At 45.6% G+C, this 17,553-nt stretch overlaps 1 protein-coding gene across 3 annotated transcripts in view; it reads left to right on the top strand.

Moving 5' to 3' along the window:
* The window catches only part of LOC106575315 (ATP-binding cassette sub-family C member 4), a 36,851-nt gene extending 19,404 nt beyond the window's left edge, over positions 1–17,447 (top strand). For all 3 annotated transcript variants that reach the window (XM_014151777.2, XM_014151778.2, XM_014151779.2), the window contains 19 exons: positions 277–468; positions 579–673; positions 777–863; positions 1,388–1,484; positions 1,714–1,932; positions 2,067–2,189; positions 2,374–2,411; positions 2,517–2,623; positions 4,716–4,862; positions 7,267–7,346; positions 7,478–7,628; positions 7,767–7,997; positions 14,072–14,172; positions 14,573–14,920; positions 15,055–15,144; positions 15,250–15,422; positions 15,607–15,712; positions 16,245–16,379; positions 16,468–17,447. In XM_014151777.2, the coding sequence (XP_014007252.1) occupies positions 277–468; positions 579–673; positions 777–863; positions 1,388–1,484; positions 1,714–1,932; positions 2,067–2,189; positions 2,374–2,411; positions 2,517–2,623; positions 4,716–4,862; positions 7,267–7,346; positions 7,478–7,628; positions 7,767–7,997; positions 14,072–14,172; positions 14,573–14,920; positions 15,055–15,144; positions 15,250–15,422; positions 15,607–15,712; positions 16,245–16,379; positions 16,468–16,542 (2,595 nt within the window). In that variant the 3' untranslated portion in view covers positions 16,543–17,447. The remainder of the gene's footprint in view (positions 1–276; positions 469–578; positions 674–776; positions 864–1,387; positions 1,485–1,713; positions 1,933–2,066; positions 2,190–2,373; positions 2,412–2,516; positions 2,624–4,715; positions 4,863–7,266; positions 7,347–7,477; positions 7,629–7,766; positions 7,998–14,071; positions 14,173–14,572; positions 14,921–15,054; positions 15,145–15,249; positions 15,423–15,606; positions 15,713–16,244; positions 16,380–16,467) is intronic.
* The last annotated feature ends 106 nt before the right edge of the window (positions 17,448–17,553 follow it).

The raw sequence follows: 17,553 nt of genomic DNA, 5'->3' as shown, positions 1-17,553 counted from the left end.
AATTGGAACACCAACTGTGAGCCAGGCCTAATCGCACAACATCACTAATGCTCTTGAGGCTCTTGAAGCAAGTCCCCAGTATCTAGTGGAAAGCCTTCACAGAAAAGTGGAGGCTGTTATAGCAGCAAAGGGGGGCACCAACTCCATATTAATACCCATGAATTTGGACGAGCAGGTGTCCGAATACTTTTGGTCTTGTAGTGTGTGTGTGTGTGTGTGTGTGTGTGTGTGTGTGTAGTAAGCCAGCTCACATGTTTACCAGCCTATCTCCCACAGTCCTCTCTGCTCAGCGCCATCCTGGGGGAGCTGCCGCACGACAAGGGGGTGTTGAGGGTCAAAGGTCAGCTGACCTACACCTCCCAGCAGCCCTGGGTGTTCCCTGGAACCATCCGCAGCAACATCCTGTTTGGCAAAGAGCTCCATCCTCAAAAGTATGAGAAGGTCCTGAGAGCCTGCGCCCTCAAGAGGGTAAGACACACTGAATGGAGCTCTCATGGTATTTAACGCTGGGAGATTTGCAATGGTTTTGTGTTCTGACTGTTAGCCCCTGTCGTCTCTGTTGTCCCTTCTGTGTTCAGGACATGGAGCTGCTGCCAGACGGGGACCTGACAGTGATAGGGGACAGAGGAGCCACCCTCAGTGGGGGACAGAAAGCTAGAGTGAACCTGGCCCGGTAAGACCACAGCTCCACTTCATACCAGAGTAGAAATGAGTTGAGGTACATTCTATAGATGAATATCCTCCAGTCTCTATCTGAAAGCCTTGTTGTGTCTCAGGGCTGTGTACCAGGATGCTGATATCTACCTGCTGGACGACCCTCTAAGTTCTGTGGATTCTGAGGTCGGGAGACACCTGTTTGAACAGTGAGTGAACCACAGTTTCAGCTAAACAGGTTGTATTTTTTTTACCTTTATTTTACCGGACTCGTCCCATTGAGATAAATAATTACTTTACAAGAGAGACAAAATAGCAGCTCAAAGTTTGACCCATTTACAACGCACTACAGTTTTAAAAATATGCATTTACACATTGAGTAGCAAGATGATTTGAGGAGGTGTGGTGCAACTATGAAATGATGACCTCTTCCTAAGAATTTGGTGACATGATTCAGTTTGCATATGGTTTCCTAGAAACAAAGGGTGGCTCAACTAACCCCACTATCCTTTAGTACAACTGAACTACATTCTTCCCAGACTCAGATTAGGTCTACTTACTGGCTGCTTCTTTAGGGCAGGAATGGGTTTTTGTATAGCATTTAGAAGTTAATGGATGTTCAGGGTCATGTGGATTCTCTGACGTTAGAACAGGCCTTTAGGCCTTCACCAGCAGTGTGAAACTGCACTTAAACTGTCTGTGTCGGTCTCTCTCCATGTGCCTGTATGTCCAGGTGTATCTGTGGTATTCTGAAGAACAAGCCCCGCATCCTGGTCACCCACCAGTTGCAGTACCTCCAAGCAGTCGACCAGATCCTCGTCCTCAAGGAGGTGTGTTCCTGGCAGAATTTAACATTCTACACATGCTTTGTAACCTACGTATGACCCCAGGTCCATTTCTGCTTACCTTTTTACTTTGCTGAGCACATAATATGTCTGCTGTCAATCTTTATGAAAGGAATAGTTCACCCAAAGGCATATGCATTTACATATGAATACAGACTCCAAACGTTCGGCAGGGTGTGACGTGTGTGTGTGTGTGTGTGTGTGTGTGTGTCAGGGTCACATGGTGGCGAGGGGGACATACTCCGAGCTGCAGCACTCTGGGGTTGACTTCACCTCCCTGCTGAAGAGGGACGAGGAGGAGGAGCCACAAACCAACAACAATCACTCAGTGGTCAAACACGCCCTTTCCCAGAACTCAATTTCCTCCCGGAATTCAGAGGTCTCCCACACCTCCTCCATGCACTCTGTTAAAGATGGAGCTGAACAGCTTTCGGTGGGTCCAAACCCCACCCACCTCCTTTCAAGCCCTTAGATACAGTCACAAGGAGGATTTTCATTCTGAAGTGTCCCAGCTTGTCCCTCCTTTAAGTTAACAGGGTATTATGTCCATGTCTCCTCCCTGTCCAGACAGTAGCAGAGGAGAGCCGATCGGAAGGCAACATCGGCGCCAGCCTCTACTTCAAGTACTTAAACGCAGGAGCCAGCATCCTGGTTATGCTGGGCACAGTCCTCCTCAGTCTCATCGCGGAGGTATTAACGCATCCAAAATGTCAGGCAGTGAATGTCACCATTCTACCTCCTAGCATCTACAGTAAATACCAGCATTTTGACTTCTGATAGATGCGTGCAAAATTTTACTCTGAACAGATCAAGGCATTGGAACCAATGATATTGCAATGATCTAACCAACTATAATATAATTTGCCACCCACAGGTAGCGTACGTTCTTCAGGACTGGTGGCTGGCCTATTGGTGAGAAGCATCTGTTGTTACAGTAGTACATTATTTGTCTCACAGTTCAGTTGGACCATAGCAATGTGAATGTTCAAATAACAACACTGACTGTTTGATTGACAGGGCTGGAGAGCAGGAGAAACTCAATATTAACGGCACTGTGATTGTCCAAAATGGCCTCAACATCACTCAAGAATTGGACCTCGGTTTCTACATGGGCATTTATGCAGGTATACAGAAGAGCATTTACATTTACGTCATTTAGCAGACGCTCTTATCCAGAGCGACTTACAAATTGGTGCATTCACCTTAAGATATCCAGTGGAACAACCACTTTACAATAGAAGAATTACTATATCCTATCCCAGGTATTCCTTAAAGAGGTGGGGTTTCAGGTGTCTACGGAAGGTGGTGATTGACTCCGCTGTCCTGGCGTCGTGAGGGAGCTTGTTCCACCATTGGGGTGCCAGAGCAGCGAACAGTTTTGACTGGGCTGAGCGGGAACTGTGCTTCCGCAGAGGTAGGGGGGCCAGCAGGCCAGAGGTGGATGAACACAGTGCCCTTGTTTGGGTGTAGGGCCTAATCAGAGCCTGAAGGTACGGAGGTGCCGTTCCCCTCACAGCTCCGTAGGCAAGCACCGTGGTCTTGTAGCAGATGCGAGCTTCAACTGGAAGCCAGTGGAGTGTGCGGAGGAGCGGGGTGACGTGAGAGAACTTGGGAAGGTTGAACACCAGACGGGCTTCGGCGTTCTGGATGAGTTGTAGGGGTTTAATGGCACAGGCAGGGAGCCCCGCCAACAGGGAGTTGCAGTAATCCAGACGGGAGATGACAAGTGCCTGGATTAGGATCTGCGCCGCTTCCTGTGTAAGGCAGGGTCGTACTCTGCGAATGTTGTATAGCATGAACCTACAGGATCGGGTCACCACCTTGATGTTAGCGGAGAACGACAGGGTGTTGTCCAGGGTCACGCCGAGGCTCTTAGCACTCTGGGAGGAGGACACAATGGAGTTGTCCACCGTGATGGCGAGATCATGGAAAGGGCAGTCCTTCCCCGGGAGGAAGAGCAGCTCCGTCTTGCCGAGGTTCAGCTTGAGGTGGTGATCCGTCATCCACACTGGTATGTCTGCCAGACATGCAGAGATGCGATTCGCCACCTGGTTATCAGAAGGGGGAAAGGAGAAGATTAATTGTGTGTCGTCTGCGTAGCAATAATAGGAGAGACCATGTGAGGATATGACAGAGCCAAGTGACTTGGTGTATAGCGAGAATAGGAGAGGGCCTAGAACTGAGCCCTAGGGGACACCAGTGGCGAGAGCGCGTGGTGCGGAGACGGATTCTCGCCACGCCACCTGGTAGGAGCGACCTGTCAGGTAGGACACAATCCAAGAGTGAGCCGCGCCGGAGATACCCAACTCGGAGAGGGTGGAGAGGAGGATCTGATGGTTCACAGTATCAAAGGCAGCAGATAGGTCTAGAAGGATGAGGGCAGAGGAGAGAGAGTTGGCTTTAGCAGTGCGGACAGCCTCCGTGACACAGAGAAGAGCAGTCTCAGTAGAATGACCAGCCTTGAAACCTGACTGATTTGGATCGAGAAGGTCATTCTGAGAGAGATAACAGGAGAGCTGGCCAAGGACGGCACCTTCAAGAGTTTTGGAGAGAAAAGAAAGAAGGGATACTGGTCTGTAGTTGTTGACATCGGAGGGATCGAGTGTAGGTTTTTTGAGAAGGGGTGCAACTCTCGCTCTCTTGAAGACGGAAGGGACGTAGCCAGCGGTCAAGGATGAGTTGATGAGCGAGGTGAGGTAGGGGAGAAGGTCTCCCGGAAATGGTCTGGAGAAGAGAGGAGGGGATAGGGTCAAACGGGCAGGTTGTTGGGCGGGGTAGGGCAATGTGAGCATAGGGTAGGGCAATGTGAGCAGGACCAGCGGTGTCGTTTGACTTAACAAACGAGGATCGGATGTCGTCGACCTTCTTTTCAAAATGGTTGACGAAGTCATCCACAGGGAGGGGGGAGGAGGATTCAGGAGGGAGAAGGTGGCAAAGAGCTTCCTAGGGTTAGAGGCAGATTCTTGGAAGTTAGAGTGGAGGAAAATGTAGAGAGGAGGGAGTGAAAAGATGCCAGGTCCGCAGGGAGGCTAGTTTTCCTCCATTTCCGCTCGGCTGCCCGGAGCCCTGTAAGAGCATTCCTAAATATACTGTATATTTACTTCTCCCTTCAAAGAATGGGAATATTTTCCAAGTAAGTATGAGGTTGTCCCCTTACCTGGGAGGAAGCTTGGAAAAATCGTGTAACGGTTGACAAGTTACCTTCTCTGTGTTCAGGTTTGACTCTGGCCTCGGTCATCTTTGGCTTTGCCAGGAGCCTGGTGATGTTCAATGTGCTGGTGAAAGCTGCTCAGTCTCTGCACAACCGCATGTTCAACTCTATCCTCCGGACACCAGTACGCTTCTTTGACGTCAACCCGATTGGTGAGAAACCCCTCGCATGAAATAGAATCTGTTTGTGTTGTCTTTTTCTTGTTGAGTACAATACAATTTCTTGTAATTTAGTCCTGACCTCCAAAATGCTTTGAAACTGGTTGGGTGAGAGAACAGATGTCATTTCAACATCTAGTTTTGATTTACATTTGGTTGAGTTGTCAACTAACGTGAATTCAATGAAAAAAAACAAATATCATTGTATTTAGATTAAAAGTTGGGTGAAAAATACCCAACTAAATTCCCTTAAATTTGTTTGGAATTAAATTGGTCAAGTTGTGGAGAAATGCTAGATGCTAAATATAAGGCGAACAACTTCTATATTTAAAAGGTTTAATAGACAAACGTTCCTCTAAGAGGTTTGCAGCAAATCTCTCCCCCTCCACAGGAGAGGGCGGAACTAAATACTCGTGCCTTACCTGTTCATTGTTTCACCCTTCCATGTCTCGTGCCAAATAATTAAATCAAGGCTGAGACCTTGGGGTTGAATAGATTATACATTTGAAACGTCTTAATTGCTTAGGACACCCATAGTCGATTTGTATGCCTCAGGGGCCCAGATACCAGTAACTAAGACCTGATTTACGGTGACCTCTGGCCTTAGAGTGTACCTACAGTTGTGGCCAAAAGTTTTGAGAATGACACAAATATTAATTTTCAAAGTCTGCTGCCTCAGTGTCTTTAGATATTTTTGTCAGATGTTACTATGGAATACTGAAGTATAATTACAAGCATTTCATAAGTGTCAAAGGCTTTTATTGACAATTACATGAAGTTGATGCAAAGAGTCAATATTTGCAGTGTTGACCCTTCTTTTTCAAGACCTCTGCAATCCGCCCTGGCATGCTGTCAATTAACTTCTGGGCCACATCCTGACTGATGGCAGCCCATTCTTGCATAATCAATGCTTGGAGTTTGTCAGATTTTGTGGGTTTTTGTTTGTCCATGTGCCTCTTGAGGATGGACCACAAGTTCTCAATGGGATTAAGGTCTGGGGAGTTTCCTGGCCATGGACCCAAAATATCGATGTTTTGTTCCCTGAGCCACTTAGTTATCACTTTTGCCTTATGGCAAGGTGCTCCATCATGCTGGAAAAGGCATTGTTCATCACCAAACTGTTCCTGGATGGTTGGGAGAAGTTGCTCTCAGAGGATGGGTTGGTACCATTCTTTATTCATGGCTGTGTTCTTAGGCAAAATTGTGAGTGAGCCCACTCCCTTGGCTGAGAAGCAACCCCACACATGAATGGTCTCAGGATGCTTTACTGTTGGCATGACACAGGACTGATGGTAGCGCTCACCTTTTCTTCTCCGGAAAAGCTTTTTTCCGGATGTCCCAAAAAATCGGAAAGGGGATTCATCAGAGAAAATGACTTTTACCCCAGTCCTCAGCAGTCCAACCTCTGTACCTTCTGCAGAATATCAGTCTGTCCCTGATGTTTTTCCTGGAGAGAAGTGGCTTCTTTGCTGCCCTTCTTGACACCAGGCCATCCTCCAAAAGTCTTTGCCTCACTGTGCGTGCAGATGCACAGATGCACAGTGCCTGCTGCCATTCCTGCCTGCTGCCATTCCTGAGCAAGCTCTGTACTGGTGGTGCCCCGATCCCGCAGCGGAATCAACTTTAGGAGACTGTCCTGGCGCTTGCTAGACTTTCTTGGATGCCCTGAAGCCTTCTTCACAACAATTGAACCGCTCTCCTAGAAGTTCTTGATGATCCGATAAATGGTTGATTTTGGTGCAATCTTACTGGCAGCAATATCCTTGCCTGTGAAGCACTTTTTGTGCAAAGCAATGATGACGGCACGTGTTTCCTTGCAGGTAACCATGGATGACAGAGGAAGAACAATGATTCCAAGCACCACCCTCCTTTTGAAGCTTCTGGTCTGTTAAACGACCTCAATCAGCATGACAGAGTGATCTCCAGCCTTGTCCTCATCAACACTCACACCTGTGCTAACGAGAGAATCACTGACATGATGTCAGCTGGTCCTTTTGTGGCAGGGCTGAAATGCAGTGGAAATATTTTTGGGGGATTCAGTTCATTTGCATGGCAAAGAGGGACTTTGCAATTAATTGCAATTCATCTGATCACTGTTCATAACATTCTGGAGTATATGCAAATTGCCATCATACAAACTGAGGCAGCAGACTTGGTGAAAATTAATATTTGTGTCATTCTCAAAACTTTTGGCCACGACTGTAGAGGCCAAATTCCAATAGGGAATAGCCATCCAAAAATAGCATTCTTAGCACGTGATGACTTTTTAAAAATCCTAGCAGTTTTCCACGTTGAGTAAATGTCATCACATTGAGTTTTTTTGTTGAAATGACGTGGCAAACAATGTTGATTTAACCAGTTTTTGCCCAGTGGATTACTTTCTCCTGTTCTGTCACAGGAAGAATTCTCAACAGGTTCTCGAAGGACATCAGCCAGCTGGATTCCATGTTACCTAATACCTTTGTTGACTTCAGTCAGGTAAATGAGTGTATAGCCCTAGAGGGGAACATCTATGTATTTTGGCAGGAGGATATAGATTTCCCAATCCAGTATCTATATTACATAAATATTTTCTTCATGTCTCCTGGGCGTATCTGATCTTGCCACAGTCGATCCTGCAGAATATCGGCGTAGTGGTGGTGGCAGCCTCAGTCATGCCCTGGATCCTCATCCCTGTTGTTCCTCTTCTCATCATATTCCTGTTCCTGAGACGCTACTTCCTGCAGACGTCACGGGACGTCAAACGCCTGGAGTCCACCAGTGAGTGACAGGACTGACTGGGACAGTTAGGGGGGGCAAGGGACAAATGATAATTGTACATTTTCTCTATTAAATGTGTACGATTTCCTTTTGTGTCTGCCGGCGTGTGTGAGTTGATGTATTTCCTGTGTTCTGCAGCTCGGAGTCCTGTCTTCTCCCACCTGTCCTCGTCCCTCCAAGGTCTGTGGACGATCCGAGCCTTCAGAGCCGAGGAGAGATTCCAGAACACCTTTGACGCTCATCAGGATCTGCACTCAGAGTCCTGGTTCCTGTTCCTGGTCACCTCTCGATGGTTCGCTCTCCGACTGGATGGAATCTGCGCAGCCTTTGTCACTGTCACTGCCTTCGGCTGCCTCTTCCTCAGAGATGGTAAGAGGATAAATTATTATGGCTTCATTACACAAGCTGTTACACAACGGTAGAAATCAATGTTGGTTGCATATGTGTCACGAGAATTTTCAATCCCAATGATGATAACTAACAATTATTTAAGCTTTGACCAATCCCGGAGGTTTGTAAGACCCTGGGTTTAATAATTAGACAAAGACTCAGCTTATGCAAAATGTCCGTACAGTTTATTCAGAGAACGTTCTAAAGTCAAAATGCAAAGACATAAAAAGACATAACTCTCACCCCCACCTATTTCCACGCACACACAGACAGTAGGTGGGCTGTATCTTTCCCCACAGTCCGCATTCCTCGTCTATCACTACCAAGCTGGCAGTTCTATCCTCCTGAGATTAGAGGGACCTTGACAGGACTCCCTTTCCTGTCGTAAGTTTCTTAGAGTTCTAACCAGGTCAGGTCATGAATAGTTTAATTGTCCTCTGTATTTTCTTAGTCACACACACACACACACACACACACACTTCTCTCCCTTACTAGTCTCGACCAAACCTTATTGGACTTAAGTTTATCACTCTAATTATTCATAATACATGTTACATAATCTAATAATTATGTTTCAGGGTGAAATTCTTTAGTCATTACCTTAAACATATAAATTCCCTTATCAATATGACATAAAACAAATTGAATGAGGTTGGATAATCTTTCTGCTCAAAGTCTTTGGCTCATTGCCTGTTCCCTTGCAACAACTTGTATTACACTTGGGGCCAAACAGTTATCCAAGCTACACTACCGGTCAAAAGTTTTAGAACACCTACTCATTCAAGGGTTTTTCTTTATTTTAACTATTATCTACTTTGTAGAATAATAGTGAAGACATCAAATCTATGAAATAACATATGGAATCATGTAGTAACCAAAAAAGTGTTAAACAAATCAAACTATTTTATATTTGAGACTCTTCAAATAGCCACCCTTTGCCTTGATGACAGCTTTGCACACATTCTCTCAACCGGTTTCATGAGGTAGTCACCAGGAATGCATTTCAGTTAATTTGTGTAATTTCTTTCCTTAATGCGTTTTAGCCAATCAGTTGTGTTGTGACAAGGTAGGGCTGGTATACAGAAGATAGCCCTATTTGGTAAAAGACCAAGTCCATATTATGGCAAGAACAGCTCCAAAAAAGGAAAGAGAAACGACAGTCCATATGGAACATTTCAAGAACTTTCAAAGTTTCCTCAAGTGCAGTCGCAAAAACCATCAAGCGCTATGATGAAACTGGCTCTCATGCGGACCGCCACAGAAAAGGAAGACCCAAAGTTACCTCTGCTGCAGAGGATAAGTTCATTAGAGTTTCAGAATTCAAGTAACATACATCAACTGTTCAGAGGAGACTGTGTGAATCAGGACGTCGTGGTTGAATTTTTGCAAAGAAACCACTACTAAAAGGACACCAATAATAAGAAAAGCCTTGATTGGGCCAAGAAACACAAGCAATGGACATTAGACCGGTGGAACTTTGACCTTTGATCTGGAGTCCAAATTTGACATTTTTGGTTCCAACCGCCGTGTCTTTGTGGGACGCGATGTGGGTGAACGGATGATCTCCGCATGTGTGGTTCCCACCGTGAAGCATGGAGGTGGTGTGATGGTATGGAGCTGCTTTGATTGGAATTGGAAGTTTACATACACTTAGGTTGGAGTCATTAAAACTCGTTTTTCAACCATTCCACAAATTTCTTGTTAACAAACTATAGTTTTGGGAAGTTGGTTAGGACATCTACTTTGTGCATGACACACGTCATTTTTCCAACAATTGTTTACAGACAGATTATTTCACTGTTTCACAATTCCAGTGGGTCAGAAGTTCACATACACTCAATTAGTATTTGGTAGCATTGCCTTTAAATTGCTTAACTTGGGTCAAATGTTTTGGGTAGCCTTCCACAAGCTTCCCACAATAAGTTGGGTGAATTTTGGCCCATTCCTCCTGACAGAGCTGGTGTAACTGAGTCAGATTTGTAGGCCTCCTTGCTCACACACGCTTTTTCAGATCTGCCCACAGATTTTCTATAGGATTGAGGTCAGGGCTTTGTGATGGCCATTCCAATACCTTGACTTTGTTGTCCTTAAGCCATTTTGCCACAACTTTGGAAGTATGCTTGGGGTCATTGTCCATTTGGAAGACCCATTTGCAACCAAGCTTTAACTTCCTGACTGATGTCTTGATGTTGCTTCAATATATCCACATCATTTTCCATCCACATGATGCCATCTATTTTGTGAAGTGCACCAGTCCCTCCTGCAGCAAAGCACCCCCACAACATGATGCTGCCACCCCCGTGCTTCATGGTTGGGATGGTGTTGTTCGGCTTGCAAGCCTCCCCCTTTTTCTCCAAACATAACGATGGCCAAACAGTTCCATTTTTGTTTCATCAGACCAGAGGACATTTCTCCAAAAAGTACGATCTTTGTCCCCATGTGCTGTTGCAAACCATAGTCTGGCTTTTTTATGGCGGTTTTGGAGCAGTGGCTTCTTCCTTGCTGAGGAGCCTTTCAGGTTTTGTCGATATAGGGCTTGTTTTACTGTGGATATAGATACTTTTACCTGTTTCCTCCAGCATCTTCACAAGGTCCTTTGCTGTTGTTCTGGGATTGATTTGTACTTTTCGTACCAAAGTACGCTCATCTCTAGGAGACAGAACACGTCTCCTTCCTGAGCGGTATGACGGCTGCGTGGTCCCATGGTGTTTATACTTGCGTACTATTGTTTGTACAGATGATAGTGGTACCTTCAGGCGTTTGGAAATTGCTCCCAAGGATGAACCAGACTTGTGGAGGTCTACATTTTTTTTTCTGAGGTCTTGGCTGATTTCCCCATGTTGTCAAGCAAAGAAGCACTGAGTTTGAAGGTAGGCCTTGAAATACATCCACAGGTACACCTCCAATTGACAATTAGCCTATCAGAAGCTTCTAAAGCCATGACACAATTTTCTGGAATGTTCCATGCTGTTTAAAGGCAGTCAACTTAGTGTATGTAATCTTCTGACCCACTGGAATTGTGATACAGTGAATTATAAGTGAAATAATCTGTCCGTAAACAATTGTTGGAAAAATTAATGGTATCATGCACAAAGAAGATGTCCTAACCGACTTGCCAAAACTATAGTTTGTTAACAAGAAATTTGTGGAGTGGTTGAAAAACAAGTTTTAATGACTCCAACCTAAGTGTATGTAAACTTCCGACTTCAACTGTATAAGGTCCCACAGTTGACAGTGCATTTCAGAGCAAAAACCAAGCCATTGAAGGAATTGTCCGTAGAGCTCCGAGACAACAAGATTGTGTCGCAGCACAGATCTGGGGAAGTTTACCAAAAATGTTCTGCAGCATTGAAGGTCCCCAAGAACACAGTGGCCTTCATCATTCTTACATGGAAGAAGTTTGGAACCACCAAGACTCTTCCTAGAGCTGGCTGCCCGGCCAAACTGAGCAATCGAGGGAGAAGGGCCTTGGTCAGGGAGGTGACCAAGATCCCCATGGTCACTCTGACAGAGCTCTAGAGTTCCTCTGTGGAGATGGAGAACATTCCAGAAGGACAACCATCTCTGCAGCACTCCACCAATCAGGGCTTTATGGTAGAATAGCCAGACGAAAGCCACTTCTCATCAAAAAGACACATGACAGCCCGCTTGGAGTTTGCCAAAAGGCACCTAAATGACTCTGACCATGATAAAACCAAGATTGAACTGTTGAACTTAAGGAAACTAGGCACCGCTCATCACTTGGCCAATACCATTGCTATGGTGAAGCATGATGGTGGCAGCATCATGCTGTGGAGATGTTTTTCAGCGGCAGGGACTGAAGACTAGTCAGGATCGAGGGCAGGATAAACGGAGCAAAGTACAGAGATCCTTGATGAAAACCTTCTCCAGAGCGCTCAAGAAAGTCCTTGAGTGGCCCAGCCAAAGCCTGGACTTGAACCCGATCGAACATCTCTGGAGAGACCTGAAAATAGCTGTGCAGTCACGCTTCCCATCCAACATGACAGAGCTTGAGAGGATCTGCAGAGAAGAATGGGAGTGTGCCAAATACAGGTGTGCCAAGCTTCTAGCGTCATACCCAATCAGATTCGAGGCTGTAATCGCTGCCAAAGATACTTCAACAAAGTACTGAGTTAAGGGTCTGAATACTTATGTAAATGTTATATTTCAGTTTATTAACAAACATTTCTAAACTGTTTTTGCTCTGTCATTATGGGGTATTGTGTTGGATTTACAAAAAAATCCATTTTAGAGTAAGGCTGGTACGTAATTGGTACATCATTTTTGGGGAAAAAGTGAATGGATCTGAATACTTTCCGAAGGCACTGTAACTAGGAATAAAGTTTACAGTGCATTCGTCATATGAGTGTGCAAAGGATAAATAAGTATAAGTAAGTAGCAGCATCGTATGTAATGAGTCAAAAGAGTTATTGCAAAAAGGGTCAATGCAGATAGTCCGGGTAGCTATTTAACTAAATACTTTCCACCGAAAGCCTTTAGAGTGGAAGCTGTTCAGGGGCCTGTTGGTTCCAGACTTGGTGCATCGGTAGTGCTTGCCGTGCGATAGAGAAGTCTTTGACATGGGTTGCTGGAGTCTGACAATTTTTAGGTCCTTCCTCTGACACTGCCTGGCATAGAGGTTCTGGGTGGCAGGGAGCTCGGCACTGGGCCTTACGCACTACCCTCTAGCGCCTTGCAGTCAGATGCCAAGCAGCTGCCATACCAAGCGGTGATGCAGTCAGTGAAGATGCTCTCAATGGTACAGTTGTAGAACTTTTTGAGCATCAGAGGACCCATGCTAAATATATTTAGCCTCCTGAGGGAGACCAGGCGTTGTCATGCCCTCTTCGCGACTGTGTTGGTGAGTGTGGAACATGATAGATCCTTAATGATGTGGACACAGAGGAACTTCAAGCTCTCGACCCGCTCCACTACAGCCCAGTCAATGGGGGCATGCTCAGCCCTCCGTTTCCTGTAGTCTATGATCAGGTCCTTTGTCTTGCTGATGTTGAGGGAGAGGAGGTTGTTCTGGCACCACACTTCCAGGTCTCTGACCTCCTCCCAATAGGCTGTCTCATCATCGTCGGTGATCAGGCTTACCCCTGAGGGGCCCCTATGTTGAGGGTTAGTGTGTTGGATGTGTTGTTGCCTACCCTCACCACCTTGGGGCGGCCTGTCAAGAAGTCCAGGTTCCAGTTAGAGGGAGGTGTTCAGTCCCAGGGTCCTTAGCTTATTGATGAGCTTGGAGGGGGTGATGTTGTTGAGCTGTAGTCAATGAACAGCATTCTCACATAGGTTCTCTTGCCCAGGTGGGAAAGGGCAGTGTGGAGTGAAAGAGATTGCGTCATCTGTGGATCTGTTGGAGTGGTATGGAAATTAGTTGGGTCCAGGGTGTCGGTGTTGTGAGCCATGAGCAGCCTTTTAAAGCATTTAAGGCTACAGATGTGAGTGCTACGGGCCATGGTCATTTAGACAGGGTACCTTGGTGTTCTTGGGCACAGGGATTATGGTGGTCTGCTTGAAATGTAGGTATTACAGACTAGATCAGGGAAAGGTTGAAAATATCAGTGAAGACACTTGCCAGCTGGTCACACATGCACAGAGTACGCGTACTGGTAATCCGTCTGGCCCTGCAGCCTTGTGAATATTAACCTGTTTAAAGTTCTTACTCACATCGGCTACAGAGAGCGTGATCAGTCGTCCGGAACAGCTGGTGCTCTCATGCATGATTCAGTGTTGCTTGCCTTGAAGGCATTTAGACCGTCTGGTAGGCTTGCGTCACTGGGCAGCTCGCAGCTGGGTTTCCCTTTGTAATCAGTGATCGTTTGCAAGGCCTGCCACATCCGACCAGTGCCAGAGGATTCGATCTTAGTGCTGTATTGACGGCTCGATGGAGGTTGTTGCGGTATTTCTTATAAGGGTACGGATTAGTGTCCGGCTCCATGAAAGGGACAGCTCTAGCCTTTAGCTCAATGCAGATGTTGCCTGTAATCCATGGCTTCTGGTTGTTGACATGCTGTGTAGCCAATGAATTGAGTAAATGTTCTAATCAGGGCTGGAGGCGGGAGCTGTGGGTTTGGTGTTGTCCTACGCTGTCACCCTTCTTGGGAACTTCCAATGGACCATTCGTCAGAGTGCAGAGATGGAGAACATGGTAAGATCACATCAAAGTCCTAACTCTGGTATTGTCCCTCCCCCAGCTCCCCAGGCCCAGGACCTTTTATAGTATCTGAAATATTTTACCTGGGAATGAATTTCCACAGGGAAATAATCAAACTCAGAGATCTGCGCCAGTGACCTGTAGAAATAAGATTCATTAGAGTCAAAAGGGTTTTAGTTGCATCCTGTCATTCAGGAATGTTCAGCTGAAACAGCTCACTTAAGAATGTAGCGTGTGAATTATTGAAGTTCTGTAAAGTTTTATAATTTAGTGCTGAGAAGCCATACTAGCATTAGACCAAGGTTAACCACGTTCCCAGTCTCAGAGTAGGCTGGTAAATGAGATTAGAACCAGGTTTGTTTGATTGACATGGTTATTTATTTACCGTCCTCAGATGACGTCAGTGGAGAGGGTGGTGGAGTACACAGAGCTGGAGAGTGAAGCACCCTGGGAAACCCAGATGCGTCCTCCTCTTGAGTGGCCGAGCCAAGGCCTCATCACCTTTGACCGGGTCAGCTTCTCCTACAGCTCAGACGGACCGGTGGTCCTGAAGGACATGAAGGCCATGTTCAGGCCCAAAGAGAAGGTTGGCATCGTGGGCAGGACGGGTGCGGGGAAAAGCTCCCTGGTATCGGCTCTCTTCCGCCTGGCAGAGCCAGAGGGCAGGATCTACATTGACGGAGTTCTGACCTCCGAGATCGGCCTTCATGACCTGCGCCAGAAGATGTCCATCATACCTCAGGTAGCTACTGTTGGTGGGTCTTCTGTGGCTGCTCTGTCCCTTAGTCCTTCTGAATGTAGTAAAGGCTCCTAGTTCAGATATGGCTCTGTTAGAGCTTATTACATTTTTCTGTTTGTGGCCCCTCTGTTCTGCAGGACCCTGTGCTTTTCACCGGCACCATGAGGAAGAACCTGGACCCTTTCAGCCAGCACACAGACGAGGACCTGTGGAACGCTCTCCAAGAGGTACTGCTCCTCAGACTCCTATTGATACAGTAACAGGATATACTCTCACGCATTGACATACAGGTTGTGGAAACTTACTTACTCCAGTAACTGTTTCCTCTCCAGGTCCAGCTGAAGTCTGTGGTGGAGGAGCTGCCCAATAAGATGGAGACGGTTCTTGCTGAGTCGGGCTCCAACTTCAGTGTGGGTCAGAGGCAGCTGGTCTGTCTGGCCCGAGCCGTCCTGAGGAAGAACCGCATCCTCATCATCGACGAGGCCACGGCCAACGTGGACCCCAGGTACAGAGCTGCCTCTCCCATACACACGTGTTGCCATGGAGGACCTCCTGTCTGTTCTTTAGAGCTGAGCAGCAGAGGCAGCTGATATGCTTTGACTGGGAGGCATCTAGTAGTCAATGAAAGTGTGTGTTTTCTTTATCCTGGTTGAGTCTTTCCTGAACTGTTTGTCTGTCTGTGTCCGTAGAACAGACGAGCTGATCCAGAAGACGATACGAGACAAATTCAGGGAGTGTACCGTTCTCACCATCGCCCACCGCCTCAACACCATCATAGACAGCGACCGCATTCTGGTGAGAGCTCTTCCCATCAAATAGATGTATATCTGTCACACACACACACACACATCAATCATTTTATTTATATATATAAGATAAAAAAACGAGACTGAGCAGGTTGAGAGATGTACTTTTATTCACTTTAGTTCAGGTTGATCTCAGATCGTGAGAAATGAGTTTACCCTGTTTACACTTCTCTGAAGGTGCTGAGTAATTCAGTCAGTGCAGAGTGAAGTAGGTTACTCTATTGTAAACAGAGCGCTAGATCAGTGGTTCCAAAACTATGGGGAGCGCCCGAGGGGTAGGGTCCCCCCCACCCCAAAAAATTAAGGAACGGTCTGAACTTAATCCTGAAAGTTGTAGTAGTAGAATGCACAAGGTGCAATTTCAAAATTGGGTAGTGTATCAGCAGTTTTCCTCATCGTGACAGTCATTGCAGACCTTAGAGAGCTATTTATAACTTGTCATATATGTCCAGATCATCTAGGCCATGTCAGCTAAAGTTTTTTAGCCAGGTTGACTTACTGACTTTTGACCCTGCCTTCAGGTGCTAGGTGCTGGTATGATTCAGGAGTTTGACGAGCCGTACGTCCTTCTTCAGAACCAGGAGAGTGCCCTCTACAAGATAGTCCAGCAGACGGGCAAGGCTGAGGCAGCTTCCCTGCTGGAATCAGCCAAACAGGTGAGCACTGACACTGCATCCCAACCCAGAATACACATTCTCTCAACCTAACTTGATTTCTTTACCAATTCACAATATTTTCATTCAGGCGCATATGAACAACAGCAACAGCCATGGTCCAAAAATGGCCAACGGAGTGGTCTTCTTTGAGACGGTTGTGTGACGGTGCAGGGACTTGACATCTGCCCAATTCATATTTATTTTTTCCTTTTCACTAATTTCTCTTTTGACCAATCACAGATCTTTACCAGAGCTGATTGGTCAAAAGGAATAAAAAAACTGAAATGTCATTTTCATGGTAAGTTGTTTGCATGCAAAATCAGGCAATATTTATGGAACGGACTTAAAAATAATTTATTTAAGTAAGGAAGCAAAAATGTATTTCCTTATTGACACTTTGCTGGTGTGTGTTGCATCTTTAAAACGACTTTAATTAACAATCATGAGAATAGTGTTACAACAATGGAAGTAGGATTGCATTTTCATACTTTGTGCCTCAATCTTTTACTATTTGAACTGCTGCTACTTCTACTGATTTACCTTACTGCACAGGGCACACTATCCTGACATGCTGCACTGTCTATGCAATCACTTTACTAGGCAATGGAACTAATTGGCGTGTGTATTCAAATACTATACGTGCAACGGAAAATTACACTTCACCATTGTAGGCACATGAAAAGACATGCTGTCATTATGCTATAAGGGATTTATCTTGACCAAAGTGAGTAACCCATGTATGTCTCACATTGTTTGCATGAGTGATGATTGTAAGGACAGTCTAGATCATTTAAAAGCAGGAATACCTACCCATCAATGTGAAATGTATTGAACTACAAACTTATCTCCTAATGAGACAGTATGGAGAGACCTTAGATTTTTTTAAAACTACATTTTGATTCCATTGTTTTTGTAGTGGATGTAATTCTTTTCCCAAAGGCGTTCTTATTTTTATGTACCTATAGCAACAGTACCTCTTTTTTACAAGTTTCAGATATATTGATGTTTGTAAAAAATAATTGTGAAATGTAAACTTCATTTTAATACAAACTTAAGTCTTGTTTCTTATGTCACGTCTTCCACGCAAACATGGTATTGACTCAAAGAAAAGCAACTATCAGCATTGACTAAAGAAAAAGGGACAATTTTACACCATATTTTCCTAGGATAGTTT

This window comes from Salmo salar, chromosome ssa17 (assembly GCF_905237065.1).
Source record: "Salmo salar chromosome ssa17, Ssal_v3.1, whole genome shotgun sequence".
In the NCBI taxonomy this organism is placed as follows: Eukaryota; Metazoa; Chordata; class Actinopteri; order Salmoniformes; family Salmonidae; genus Salmo; species Salmo salar.
Note: the sequence above shows the minus strand (reverse complement) of the source record. Positions and strands in the feature narration are given on the sequence as shown.